At 35.6% G+C, this 16,036-nt stretch overlaps 1 protein-coding gene across 1 annotated transcript in view; it reads right to left on the bottom strand.

Annotated features, from left to right (window-relative positions):
• Nucleotides 1-5,291: 5,291 nt before the first annotated feature.
• LOC123561039 (uncharacterized) overlaps nucleotides 5,292-16,036 on the bottom strand; it is a 13,167-nt gene continuing 2,422 nt past the window's right edge. Inside the window, exons 3-7 of the mRNA XM_053516625.1 lie at nucleotides 12,565-13,406; nucleotides 11,674-11,816; nucleotides 10,842-11,065; nucleotides 10,304-10,383; nucleotides 5,292-8,746 (exon numbers count right to left, since the gene is read on the bottom strand). Of these exons, the coding sequence (XP_053372600.1) occupies nucleotides 8,541-8,746; nucleotides 10,304-10,383; nucleotides 10,842-11,065; nucleotides 11,674-11,816; nucleotides 12,565-13,406 (1,495 nt within the window). The 3' untranslated portion in view covers nucleotides 5,292-8,540. The remainder of the gene's footprint in view (nucleotides 8,747-10,303; nucleotides 10,384-10,841; nucleotides 11,066-11,673; nucleotides 11,817-12,564; nucleotides 13,407-16,036) is intronic.

Below are 16,036 nucleotides of genomic sequence, written 5' to 3'. Positions count from 1 at the left end.
ACAAACATACAATAATAATAACATACATATACAATTTAGCAACGTTTGACATGCCATAATCTAGCACTGTTACGTTATACTTTATAAATACATTGTATAATGGAAGTGTTTAGCGGAAGTATGTGGTGCAATGTAACTTTCTGTTTATCCAGTTCCGAATTTGACAAATCTGGCCTCGATATTCAATGGAAACTGCGGAATATCAAATGAAATATTTGCTTGACACCTCCTGTTTATGTCTTGCGTTGCTTTTGATATGTTTCATTAAAATCCAGATCAGTTAAAATTTTCGAAACTTTTGTGTTGATAATAAATTTTGTTTTTGGATACCTTAGTTTACTAGCATAATGTATAAGAATATTGTTACTGCAATGTGTGTTGTTTTACAACAAATTCTCTATAAGCACATCAACATATTATGTTTTATCAATGAATAACAAATATAAAACCAGATTTCAAATTGACAAAAATGATGAAATGAAGTTTTTTTTTCTTCATTTAAATTTCACAAAGAATGAAAGGTGAGTATTACCACTATTTTTCTAGGACAATTTGTTCAAAAGATACTAAAGAAGTAAATAATGCATTTTTTCTTTTCAGTGTATTATAACAAACGTTATGTTATTATTATTTATATTTTTTATTGTATTTGTATTTCATGCCATTTATTTGATCTTGCTTATGTAACATTTTTCTTTTTTTTTTGCAACCAATAGTAATACTCTTTTAGTGATTGTTGCAGTGATTCAGGTATTATTAGTTACACAGCTTGTTGGTGACAGGATACGGGATATACGATATCGAGGATATCCATATCAGGCGAGAGCGAAGCTCGAGCCTGATATGGATTTTCGAGACAGCGTATATCCCGTATCCTGTCACCAACAAGCTGTGTAACGATTTTATCTTGCCGACTACCCTTTACTTACTTGCTATAATCTAATATGTTGTAAATTAACAAAGCGGCAGCCATTTGTTTTAATCAAAATTCATATCTGAAATGTACTAGCAGGATATGGAATATATCCTGTCTCTACGTGACGTCTATTGACCAACAGAAATGCAAGAAACTTGTAGGAGGCAAGATAAATGGCTATATACATTCTCAACAGATACTGCCTTAACAGTTATTTTGCCTATCCAATTCTAGGACAAGTGTCTACAGCTGGAGAATCAATTTTGATTTTGAAATTTCAGGCTTGTTGTCCTGTCAGCATGATGTCCCATTAAGAATCAGATAATGCGTATTTATGGCACTGGCCATCTGATAAGCTTGGAACCTGGTACATTTGCGCATTAATGTTTAAAAGCAATTAATTAAGCCTCATAAGCGAATATTTAACCGATTGATCATTTACACCGTTTTGTGTACGCGTATCAAAAGTACACCATTTACTATATCCCTCACACGATCAAGGAAACTTTTTATGATAACTGTTTTCAAGATTTCAAAGGTTTATTTCAACTGACCTATGGTGGCCTCTGGATATAGACGATTATGTACAAGAAAATGTAACACCTGATTTCATTGGTCAGTGAATTTGGTGCATTCTGGTATTTTGTATGATCCGAGGGTCATACTAATTCAATTGTCTTAAAGCTCAATAATATGTCTTTAAGTTAATTCAATTTAGTACGACCCAGGGTCATACTAATTGGAATATGTCCGATCCTGGGTCGTACTAAAGATGGCGGCTGTAACTGAGGGTCATACAAAATCGGAATTGTCTTAAAGCTTATTAGAATATGTCCGACCCAGGGTCATACTAATTGGAATATGTCCGACCCAGGGTCGTACTAAAGATGGCTGCTGTAGTTGAGGGTCATACTAATTCGAAATTGTCTTAAAGCTAATTGGAATATGTCCGACCCAGGGTCATACTAATTGTAAATATGTCCGACCCAGGGTCATACTAATTGGAATATGTCCGACCCAGGGTCGTACTAAAGATGGCTGCTGTAATTGAAGGTCATACTAATTCGGAATTGTCTTAAAGCTAATTGGAATATGTCCGACCCAGGGTAATACTAATTGTAAATATGTCCGACCCAGGGTCATACTAATTAGAATATGTCCGACCCAGGGTCGTACTAAAGATGGCTGCTGTAATTGAGGGTCATACTAATTCGGAATTGTCTTAAAGCTATTTGGAATATGTCCGACCCAGGGTCATACTAATTGGAATATGTCCGACCCAGGGTCGTACCAATTCGAATTGTCTTAAAGCTAAATAGATTTATCTTAATTCAGGGTCGTACTAATTCGAATTAGGATCATACAAATTGAAATTGTCTGACCCTGGGTCGTACTAAATGAAATAGCTTTAAGCTAATTCTCAACCAGGGTCATACTAATTGGAATATGTCCGACCCTGTGTCATACTAAATCGAATTGTCTTAAAGCTAAATGGCCATTTTCGACCCTCACGGTACGTTATAGATATGTGCATATTTTATTTAATGTATAAAATGCTAAAAATCAGAATCCTTAGAGGCAAAATGTTTATCCATGTTCAGTATTTCATTCATCCCATGTCTTCTTTTAAAATACATTGTCTTTAATTTTGACAGTCCCAGACCATGATTTATAATGCCATTATTCCGTGTTTTTCTACGTTTTTATAAAAATAAAATGCATAAATTTTAAAATGGTCATATAGGAAGTCATTGCGCCATTGTTATAAAACCCTTAACATAAATCCCAAGGTGCAAACGTTTTCATACTGTCATTAAATATATCGTGTGAATGACGCATATTTCAATTTGATGAACCTTGTTGATGTTTATTTTCTCTTATTTTCAAGAGCTTCAGCGCGAAGATGTTATTGTGGCGCCACATGTAGACGGTAGACGATTGATAGTGCCGGGTGGACATGATGTATTATATTATGATCAAAAGATGAATCTAATTTATGATTTTTTTGTAAAACATGAAAGATGGACCAAAATCACTGCGTTCCGTTAGGGCCAGCGCCTGGCTCTCTGTCAACGCAAAGCGCGAAGGTACGACGGCGAAGCCCGATAGTACGATGGTGATAACACGCCAGTACGATGGCGAAGCGCGATAGTACGATGGTGACTGTCCGTCGTAGTGTCGCGCTTCGCCATCATACTGTCGCGCTTCACCATCGTAGTGTCGCGCTTCGCCATCGCACTGTCGCGCTTCACCATCCTAGTGTCGCGCTTCGCCATCGTACTGTCTCGCTTCGCCATCGCCATCGCACTTCACCATCGAACTGTCGCCTGCCTGTCAAGCATGCGCAAAAGAAATCATTTAGTCTGCATGACGTGAGTCGGAGGGACGTGTTTTGGATTTACTTACTAATAATCTTGGTTAACATAGATCTACATTTTTTTCCAATATATTTCTTCAATTTTAACTTTAGGGTCAGGGTCGGTCGGGTAAGCAGAAACAAACAACTGCATCCTAGACCTAATTAACACTTTTGTATAAAATTTACGCAAAAGTTTAAACAAGAGTGTATTTTTTATTATTTTAAGCTGACAATATATACTTTTAACGTTTCATGGCTTGAATATTTATTTTTCCACAGAGAGGTTAATTTTGAATACAATGATATTTTCTTCATAAATAACACTTGGTCGGGTGATATTCGTTTAAACAACACCCTACCGGTTGATATTCATTTTCATTATCCCTCGAGTAAACAATGTAAAATAGCCATAGACCAACGAAGACTATTTTGGATTAGTACATTTCGACAGTGCGATGGCGAAGCGCGACAGTACGATGGTGAAGCGCGACAGAACGACGGTGACACTATGGCGGTGAAGCGCGACAGTGCGATAGCGAAGCGTGACAGTACGACGGACAGTCACCATCGTACTGTCGCGCTTCGCCATCGTACTGTCGTGTTATCACCACCGTACTGTCGCGCTTCGCCATTGTACCGTCGTACCTTCGCGCTTCTCGTCGATGGTGACACTACGATGGTGTAGCTCGACAGTGCGATGGCGAAGCGCGACAGTACGACGGACAGTCACCATCGTACTGTCGCGCTTCGCCATCGTACTGTCGTGTTATCACCACCGTACTGTCGCGCTTCGCCATTGTACCGTCGTACCTTCGCGCTTCTCGTCGACAGGGAGCAGGCGCTGGCCCTAACGGAACACCGTACAAAATGCAGTTTATTTTTACTTTATTGGAAGAATAATTAATTACGAAGTGGTAAATCGCAGAGTGAAAAGGTATTTTTTGTCTTTTATATAAAAACAATAAACCAGAATATGTTCTTTCATGTCATATTTTAATTTTTATCGTGGAAGTCTCCGCACCCCAGCCCCGCCCCTCGAGCAAGCCCCACCAGTTGGAGAAGGTGAAGCATACGCTCCCACACTTAGTCCCGCCGGTGCCATGCCTACATCTTTCAAAGTTTCCAAACAATCGGTAAAAGTTAGTCGCTCGCTACGGCTATATTGTATACCCGAGCTCAACATGTTTATACATGTTGGTACCAGCTCTACTTTCGATTTTAATTGAATTATAGTGGTCAAATGAAAATATAACATAAACTTATCTTTCTATTTCTTAAATCAATCCGTTTATTTAGTAGCTTTTGCATAAATACCGTTCAGTCTAGTATCTGAAACTTTGAGCCATCTTTCTGTCTTCGTCTGCATCTTTCTTAATCCTACTCAGCTTTAGTAAGACTACTTGCTAAGTTCAAGAACGGTTTGGTGTATGTTACTGTCTCGTCTTTACAAATCCGAGCAGTAAGAGAAACAGTAACTAAAGCAACAGCTATTTGGACCCAAATATAATGCGTTTTATACACTATTATCTGATTTTATTTTCTTGTAACTATTAACTGCACATACACTATAAAGTAAACCAATTTTGTGATTAAAGTAAGGTGTTACAAAAGACTGATCAAACTTAGCAGGTGAAAAAGTCTGACAAAGGTAAAAAACAAACTTTTACACGACTTAAATTCATTATTTGCATGATCTTGGTTAAGTTAGGTATTGAATTAAATACGGTATTTGAACTATAAAACATGGTAACTATGAACTACGGTAATTTAGCCGATAACTCGAAAAGTATATAGTTATGAGGAACATAATGGCCTTTCATTTACATTTAATTGATATAGCAGTTATCAAACTGACAGGATATCCTTTTTGAGCTTTCATCGTAACAGTATCGCCTCTGTAACTAGCCGAATCAGCATACTAAGAATGTATTTATACAAAGATAAATATTCTGACTAAGTTTCATGAAAAAAAAACATTTATAGAACCCGAAAGTTACTGCATAAACAACGCACATATTGTAGACTTCATTTATTATACAAAACTGTTATCTACGCATATTTACAAAGATAATTACATCATCAGCCCAACGTTCGTGGAGTCTATACGTCTATGTAGCTGCCACAGTTTAAAATTCTATGTACATATAAAAAACCGGAATACAAATGTGCAATACATGTACAATAAAACAACATTCATTTTAATCATATTTGGGTATGGATGAAACACAGTTATCCCGTCATGCTGTATTCCAATAATTTTAATTGCTGGTCTCATGACCATTTTTTGTTTGTTAGTAATGTACATAAATATATATATGTCATTTACACTAGTATGACGTCTTTAACCATTATAAACTGGCAGTCCAAATTACGAATTTTTCGCTATACTATTAGCTAAGTGTGTTTGGGTTGTACGTAATATCACAGAGGACCGGATTACACAAGTGACTAACGTGTTCCATTATATGTTTTCTAGGGATGCTGTACAATTTCTTTCAAATAATAATCAAAGGAACTCAGACGCATGCGTCATTACACACGTTGTCATTTACATTACAGGTTTTTGGATACGGAATTTGTACACACAGCAGTGATATGGAACGTTTTGCCAGTTGTGTTAAAACATGTCCGTTAGAAACGTTTATCAAAGCACAAATCCTGTACACTAACTGTTCATAGAAATGTCAACAAGCCATAAAAAGATGTAAACAATACAAAAACAAGAGTGCAAGAATGTCACAATATACGCCCGTCACAGCAAATTTCTTTACTCTAGCACCTGTATTTGCAAATGGAATTTTAATTTTGTGGTTGTTTAGTAATAACTGTAAGTGTTTTGTTTTCTAAGTCCACGAAAAAACTCCTTACCAGGTAGAGATACCTTGAATACACCTAAAATTGGAAAGTAATATCTATGTTGTACCACAGAAAAGTGGTCCTGGTTTTTCCCTACGGTCAGTTATAAAAAAGTTACAATATAAGTTATTTATAGTAACAACTAAGGGAAGTTAATCTTAAAAAAAAAAAAAAAAAAAAAAAAAAAAATAAAAAAAAAAATAAAAAAAAAAAAATTGTAAGTCCTCGCAAAAATCTTTACCAGGTAGAGATTGGTCAAAATATACCTCAACATTGGATGTAGCATGCATGTTGTACTACAGAAATTCCCTACGACTAGTAATGAAAAAGTTACAATATAAGCTATTTATAGTAACAACAAAGGGAAGTAATTCTAAAGGAACTGCGCAGGACGCTTCGTCTCATGATGGTGTATAATTGTGTCAAGTTACATTAAAATCCCTCCATGCATGAAGAAGAAATGCTTCGGACAAAGTCATTTATGTATCTGACCTTTGGCCTCTAAGTGTGACCTTGACCTTAGACCTAGGGACCTGGTTCTTGCGCATGACACTACGTCTCGTGGTGGTGAACATTTGTGCCAAGTTATATCAAAATCCCTCTATGCATGAAGAAGAAATGCTCCGGACAAGGTTTTCATTCTTGTATACTTTGACCTCTAAGTGTGACCTTGACCTTAGACCTAGAGACCTGGTTCTTGCGCATGACACTCCGCCTCATGGTGGTGAACATTTGTGCCAAGTTATATCAAAATCCCTCTATGCATGAAGAAGAAATGCTCCGGACAAAGTTGTCATTATTGTATCCTTTGACCTCTAAGTGTGACCTTGACCTTAGACCTAGGGACCTGGTTCTTGGGCATGACACTCCTTCTCATGATGATGAACAATTGTGCCAACTTTCATCAAAATCCCTCTATGCATGAAGAAGATATTCTCCGGACAAAGTCATTCTTGAATTTGACCTTTGACCTCTGAGTGTGACCTTGACCTTAGACCTAGGGACCTGGTTCTTGCGCATGACACTCCGCCTCATGATGGTGAACAACTGTGCCAAGTTTCATCAAAATCCCTTCATGCATGTAGAAGATATGCTCCGGACAAAGTCTGTGGACGCCGCCCGCCCGCCCATCCGCACGCCCGCCCATCCGCCCGCCAGGGGCGTTCCCATAATACGTCCCGTTTTTCAAACGGGCGTATAATAAATCATTAAAAATCATGGAGAAATGTGATCCCTTGACATTAAATATTTCCTCATATTTTAAAGCAGCTATGTACAATCGTATACCAAAACAAGGTAAATTGTTCTATCCCTCTTTTGAAATGATATGATGGCGTCAATGACTTCATTGACTTATCATACAAAAACGGCGTTACGCTTTCGCCAAGCGATCAAACAAAAGCAAAAAAGTTACAATATACATAGTGATAGCCAATAAGGCACTTGCAAACATTACACACAACAAATTATTACACCAAGCGGTCATCACAAAATGTGGTCCCTGACCAATCACTTGTTACCTCATGTATACCAACAGACATACATTTGCAAAACGTTGACAATTTTTAGAATGAAAAAATCTACTTGATACAGTTCAAAGCAGAACCCATCTTTGTTTTTTCAGGAAGTGGACCCGGAGTATTCTTTACTCGTATTCTTGTATGGCGTTTCAGCATTCTTCGGATGATAGAAATCTAATGTAGCTCATTTCCGTTCCTACCGGAGAATGCCGAAACCGCATACTGAGCATACATTATCGAATGGAAATCTCCAATTGTCATTACGTATCCACTACCTTAACATGTCCTTGTCTGAGCTCAATTAAATCAATAGAAAAGTGTAGGTAGTCACCCCTTATTCAAAACAATATTTGCAATCACACAGACGCACTATAAAATCAGCGACAATTGAGACAGACTTCTAGAGTTCCATAATAAATTCGAATGTGCAATTATTTCATGAATTGCTATCAAAAGGTCAAGCAAAGATCTGCCATGTGCTTTCAGCATACTAAAAATGCTCTTCAGAACAACATACTCAGAACTATTAGATTGCGCCATTATGCTGCCCATTTTCGTTACACCATTCAGCCAGATAGTGCCTGTATCTCATATACACAAAGTCGTATACCATAATAACTATAGTCCAACATTTTAAAAGGTAACTACTCCTATCACTTACGACACATGATTGGAATGTTCATAATAATGTTCCCTCAATTATGTGCAATATGCTTATTCAGAATTCAATGAAATTAATTTTAAACACGCTAAATATATATTAATACTATTGCTCCACCGAGGGTGACGAACTTGGAGAATAACTAGGTACTGTGTATGGGATACACAACATTAAACAATTTGTGGTGAAAAAGTTTTAAATAATTAACTTAAAATGATTATCTAAGAATTATGTCATATGTTCAGTGATCTTTCTCCGTAGTTCAGTTTTTTGGTAATTATTGAGATCATCACAGACGCTGAAGAAGCGGCCATCTTGGTTAAGGTCTGAGAGTTCCGGCTGATTTGTTACACAATATATATTCTTGTTATATCGGACATGATCTTTCAAATTTCTTGAACCTGGGTCTCTTGTGTACAGGATTATTAGACAACCTGAAATATAGAGAACTATAAATCGTAACTGTTTATATGTTTTTACTTTATTTACATAACATCGTTGTCAAATTTTATTTGAGAAACTTAATGCTCGATCATCTGACCAAGTTCTTACCACAGATATCCTTGTATCTAATTTTGACTCGATTTCATAGAGATAAACAATTATGACCATGTTGTATCTAAATCAGGTACATCATTCACCAATTTCTTCAATGATTTGACATAATGACATAGTTTTTGACCTCGGGTATCCTGCTTTTGAACTTTACCTACATTTCATACAGGCAAACGTTTCTGTTAAAGTGTTAAGAAGTTCAAAAAGAGGCCACTATATTGCTTACAAAGTTTTCTATGATTACCTAGTGGTCTAGTTTTTCCCCATGTAACCCAATTACAATTTTGTCCTAGATTTTAAACAGACCAAGGCTCATGAAGATAAGGAAGAAAATGTTGCTTTTATGTATTAACAATGTCTTTCTATGATTTGACCTAACGACTTAGTGTTTAAACCTCATTTAACACATTTTTATACTTAATATAGATTTCAAAGAGAAAACAGTTCTAACAAAAGTTAAAGAAGACCAAACAGTAGATATAACCTCTAGAATATTAACAAGGGTTTTCCATGATTTGACCTAGTGAGCTAGTTTATGACCTCTAGTGAGCTAGTTTATGACCTCAGGCAATCCAGTTTTGAACTTTATTTAAGGTTACTAGAGACAAACATTCTGACAAAGGTTCATAAAGATGAGGTAGAAAATGTGGCCTCTAGAGTGTTAACATGGTTTTCCTATTACAATGTAATTGGCTTAGTAATCTACTATTTGACTCCAGATGACACAGTAACCAACTCCTCCCAACTCATATGGAGGATAATATTCTGACCAAGTGTCATAAAGATTGGGCTGAAATTGTGACCCATTGAGTGTTAACAGTCAAATTGTTGACAACCGACAACAGACACAGAGTGTATCATAATAGCTCACATAGTCTGGCTACCAACTAGATAATCTTTCTAATATTTTTACTCATTTCTCTTATATATTCTGACCGATCATTATTGGCGCTGATTATCTAGTGAAGAAAATGGATATAATTATACAAAATTTGAATAGTCTCAGGAGTTATCTCCTGTAAGCAATATATAGGCTCTGAAAACAGACTGTAGCTCACTTTGAGAATTTGTTGATGGTCCACAATTTTTTGAAGATTATTACTTCAGCTTATTTCGTTTCTTGTCTTGGTTTATGTGTAGTATGCCGTTGTGCAACAGAAACTTATGGCATCGATGTCCGTAGGTACTGCTCCAGATATTAATGCACTTCGGAAGTAACGAGCAACTTCTCAACAAAAATCTTATATAGTGTACTATATCGATCACCAAAGAAAAATATAATATGTCTGCGGATTCCCCGCTACCTCGTTGTTGGTAATGTGACTGCTTAAATCCGTATGCGTTTGTTTTAAATATCAATGAAAGTTAGTACATGTATTGTGATTGAAGTTATGTTATAGCATTATTTTATCACAAAATATCCAAAATTATAATACCTCCAAGTTTTACGACTGCACCGTATGTAGTTCTGTGAAGATCTCCTAGACCTTTACCCGGTTCCTCGATTATAACATGCCTGAAAATAAAATGGTCACTAATTGTAACATTTCAAAGTATATTCAAAACAAAATAAGTAACACAAACAAGCAATTTGCATGTGTAAGTGAGCACTCTGCCACCATTAATATTACAGATTTTTAACAATGTATTATATGCTTTGTTTCATATTATTAAAATACTTTCAATAACACTTTGCTTAAATTGAATCTGCAGACATAATATTATATTGTTACCAAACGGTTGAAAATAATGTATTTTCATCATATTGAACAGTTTATAATGTTACGTATGTTACTAAAGCTAACAGTTAAGTATTTGTATTGTTACAAAAGTTTGAACTTTCCAATATCAAAATAACTGATATGAAACATATTCTAATTACAGTAAGATTAGATTAAATTAAATCAATAATGCAAAAACAGTTTTTCTGCATTTAACTACAATGAATTTTGTTTTCATTAAGTTTATTAATACCTTTCAGAAAACTCTGTACACATCAGGTACACTTTACATCTGGGTAGTTCAGGAATGTGCTCGTGTCTTCTAACCACGTGAACTTGTACTCTACAGTTTGGAATGTTTGCTGAATCCAGTATACGTCTGTGAGTTGCCGTCCTTGATTCATCAAAGCTGATGATACATACCCCAGCTTCAAGCTCTGCTCCATCAGGAATCATCCTCAGGACTTCATTGTTACCCTAAAACAACAGAACTGGATGCTGAATTGTCCAATGAGTGTTTAATAGCGACTTCACATTTCTTTATTGATATCTTTCATTGCAAAAAAAAGTATGCGCATGTCAACTATCTCTGAAATAACTACAACAGCATAAATTAATTAATATAAAATAATTCTAGGACTAAAATGCAAGCACGACCACCCTAACGATTAGACTGTACCTAAGCTGGTGTTCACATTTTTTAATTGATGGATATTAATATTTCAGTGTTTGTTTAAATATCCACGAAACATAACGCAACATTTTGCATAATTACATAGCTAAATAGCACTTCTTTCAATGTAGCAATGTAGTCAGCTTATGCAATTCGAGCTGTAATGTTGGGTAATAAGAAATTGTGAATTTAATAATTGTATTATAATTACTTTCTTCTTTGTAATTCAAATATAAGGACTGTAGACATCGGTGGACGTCATGAAATGACGGCAACTTCCGTGAAATTGACTGATTAAGTCCTTAGAACTAACTACTCCAGAACAAAGCAGTTTTTTTATGATACATAACGTAGATAACGTGTATTTGCAATTTGAAGCTCTCTAGCTTAACTGGTCTCACGGAATACAAACCAAGTTGTTCCTGTGTTCAGCTGTTGTTCGTCCGCCCGTCCTTCCCGGAATGTCATTATTTAAACGTTGATACAGGTTGTATACGAATACAGCTTGCAAGAGTACTATCACAATCAATATCATAAAGGCCGTAATGAAACTGTCTGAAAGAAAAAACATTTTTGTCTGTTTTAGTATAGCGAAAAGTCAACAGGAAAATAAGATGTACAAAGAAAAATGTTAAGCGGTAAGGACATTTTCAAAATAAAAATCCTGGACTCGTAAAATGATTGAAAAAAATATTATCTTGCACTATAAAGTGTTTTTATCCCTATATGTTGCAAAGTCCGTATTTCGTACCTTAAAGAATTGCCTACCTTTATTTTACTTTTATACAAAAAGATCTTTTGAAATCATACAACGCAAACAAGCAACTTCGGTGTGATTCTGTTCATGAAATGTAATGAAACGTGCACTGGACCCATTACGCCCCCTAGCACTGACTTAAGCGTTATCCTAACGATAGGAAAGCTGAATGGACTCTATGATCATTGGGCCAGCAAAACCAACAACACTGAATCCAAGTACGGGGAGACTTTTTACCGCCCCTACACGGCACTTGATAGCTGCTCCTGTGATACTTAATAAAATATATAAGAAAATCTTTTGAAAGCATCGTTCATAAAATTATTACATAATTCAAAGACACTGTGAAGTCAATATTTCTAAAAATAAATTAAAAATATTGTACCATTACTCGCAATATCTTTCAAGTTTTCTGCTTGCACATGCTACCATTAGTATTGAAATAAACTAAGTAAAATGAAAATACTAAATTGAAGTGAAAGACACCTAACGTCTATTTTCTATTTAAATCGCTTACGGTGTTAAATACTACTTGCTGTTAAATACCTTTGTTAAATATGTTTGGTTGTATAGCATCGACTCTGGATCGGATGTCGTTCAGCTGTTGCACTTTGTGTTTATACTCCTCATATAGACTTTTTGTGTTCGATACCGTTTTCTTCAGTTTTTCTAACTCGGTATCCATATCTTTTAGTTTATGCTCTCCATTTTGTACAGTAGTCTGTAATTTATCAATTTTATCTGAATCATGCTTTCTCGAGGTTGACATTTCTGAATAACTTTCAGACAGTTGTTTTAAACTTCCACTTGCCGATTTAAAGTTATCATGTAGCTTTGAAACCTCTCCTTCAGCCGTTTTTAGTTCTTGTTCAAAGGATGCAAGAGGTTTGTTAAAAAATTCTGCAATACCACCTATAGCTTCTTCTAGAGAAGCAACATTTTTATCAAGAACAATCCCAAAAGCATTAGCTATTCTAGAAGATAATGATTGTTCAACATCACTTTTTATTCCCTCGCTATTTTCAGATACCTGCATTTCTATAACGCGTTTCATATAAAGGCCCTTAACTGCAGATTCAGCTTCGTCGCGCACAATATGATGTACCTGGTTGTTAAGAGCGTCAGGTAATTTAATATCAATTGCATCTTGTACTTTACTGTCAATGTCAGCATTGTTTAATTTGAAATGAATTGCTTCTTGCACTTTTCCACCAATGTCAGCTTTACCCATTTCAGTATCAAGTGCCTTTTGCACTTTCCGGCCAATATCAATAACCTTATCATTACTTCTGAAAGAAGTGTCACTTACAGGAACATTGTTGCTGAGAATGGATACAGAGCAGTAATTCACCAAGAGGACACAGGTAATGGTTATAAAAAATTGATACCTGAAACAAAAACAAATATTGCATATTAACATAATCAAGTAATATAGGGTTTCAAGTAGCCTGGGAAGCCGTTGATAATATTCGTGCTTTGCCAGAGTCAACCATAGATTAGACCTATTCATTTAAAACCATTTTGCCACACCTTCAACCCCAGTCTCTACGCAGGGTAACGCAGTTACAGTTACAACAGTTTACTATTTTATTTAGTCACTGTACGTTCAATCACTAGACTCAGACATTTCACTTAGTCACTAACCTTCCAGTCACTACACTGAGTCACTACACCTTTCATTCACTATACTTTCGTTACTACACTTTCAGTCACTGCACTTTAAGTCATTGCATACCATTGCATATCCACACATAATTTATATAATACAGTATATTAAGTCCAAATAAGACATAAAAGAGAAAATACAACAAATCTCTTATTATATGTAATTATAATTATAATATTCTAGGTTTAAGATTAGCAGGACAAATTCACCTACTGATATTGCTTTGGAGCCGAAACGCTTAGCAGTGTTTGACAGTATTGATGGCGCAAGGCTGTGTTAAAAGTACTGCTAGTATAAAACTATAAGCTAACCCGCCACGAGCTCTTTTGCTAGTAATTCAAAAACTGCTGAACGTACAATTTTGTAATTTAGTCTGTAGTGATAACGCATGTTTTTTTCGGGCTCGGCACCAACCAATCCCTCGGAATTCTGCAGATGTTATAACACGAAATGAACATGTTTAGCGCTATTCTAGCATAAAACGCGTAAACTAAATCAATAAATGAATATACTTATCCCCAATGAAATGCGAGGACGAGTCTAATTCATGATAACTGATGATATAACAGTTCACAATGCTTGCACATTTCTTGACAAGCAAATATTAATATTTCTTATATTTTAAATATCCGCTAACAATATGGCAACATAGCTAAGTTAGGTAAAATGCAGACAATAATTGGATGTAAGCGAATCGTTTTGTGGGTTCGAATCCGGTTCTAATCCTCATGTTTTTTTTCAGATTTTTTTTTGTTTTTCCTATTCGTTTTCATTTTTACTTCCGTATTTTTGTTTCTTTCTTTGATGGTTTGTATTTATAGGTTATTAGCTTTGTATCGGGAAATATGCACGAGTTCTCAGCGGAAATATTGCGCGACTTTAGGAGCGCAATATTCTTCCGCTGAAGAACGAGTGCATATTTCCCGATGCAAAGATAATATCCTTTTTATTACAAACACATCTACACACACACACACACACACACACACACACACACACACACACACACACACATATATATATATATATATATATATATATATATATATATATATATATATAATGTAAATATCATAAATGTTCGATAGCCTGAATAGGATTGACAATACTGAACTAAATAGAAAAAAATAGTGCAAGAACAAACACTGAATAACGTCACGCACCCGATATGAAATTCAGGCGTCAGTGTATGGAAAAATATTGACGTTTCCGGTACCAGTGTAACTTAACGGGGAATAGAAACGTGTATGTAATAATAGTATATATGTCTTTATATAACACAATAGTATGTTCATTATTTATATTGCTAAAGTGCATGCATTTAATCAATATCATCTTTTATATTATAATAAACTATTCTTATCTGCCATATCGCCTTTAGATACCTTTCGGTCAATTTGTCACAGAGCTCATGAAGGAATCTTAATTTTTATGCAAAAGTGAAATAAAAATTAAATGTCGATGGTGAGTTTCGAACCCACACGGCAAAAGATCTGTTGACCATGGACAGTATGCTTTACTACTGAGCTAATTTGTAATTGGTACAAAATCTAGAAATATTAGATCGTAACATGTTAGAAAAATGTTGAATTCCCTATGTTCCATTTTAATCTATTTATAATCATGTTTGTAAATATCAAGTTATCGTTGTCATTACATTTCCATGAAATGCGCGGGAATGTCTCAGTTGTTTTTTCAAGTTGACGTCATTTCCTTTTATTTTAAATTATATGTTTTTGAGATTTTATACGTTTGCGTTTGCCACGGAGCGCGCATATATAAAAACGTGTTAAACAACACGTGAGCTCGAGGGAATCTATTAACACACGTTTTATCTTCTGTTAACCCCACACCCCCTCCCCAACCCCCGAAAAGTGTAAAGGAGAGCAATTTTATCTCAACTCACCTCATATTTTAGTATCATAGCTCGGTATTTGTCTTAACAAATATAGTGCAGGAAAATCGTATACACTGAGCGCAGGGTGGGGAGGGGGAGGCAGTAACTAAAAGTGTGCAGGTATTAAATACCCGCACGTTAGTTACCGCACTGTTGGATAGGAAAGTATGCCAGCGTGTATGGGCGTGTCTCTAACAGCAGACAGCGAAGTGCATTTTATTGATTTTCTGCGCACGCATTGGTTTATTTTACCTTTTTAAGTACTCACTGAACTGCTGTATATGGCAATGTGGAACGCCTACTGAACTACCATATATGGATGGCTATAATAGAAAACAGAAAGAACATTAAAACTCTCGGGTAAACGATTTATACTCGGGGCTACGCCCCCTCGTACAAATCGTTTACCCTCGAGTTTCAATGCTCTTTCTATTACTAAAAATTATGTTTCTAGT

This window comes from Mercenaria mercenaria, chromosome 10 (genome assembly GCF_021730395.1).
Source record: "Mercenaria mercenaria strain notata chromosome 10, MADL_Memer_1, whole genome shotgun sequence".
In the NCBI taxonomy this organism is placed as follows: Eukaryota; Metazoa; Mollusca; class Bivalvia; order Venerida; family Veneridae; genus Mercenaria; species Mercenaria mercenaria.
This window is presented reverse-complemented; position numbering and strand designations above follow the sequence as displayed.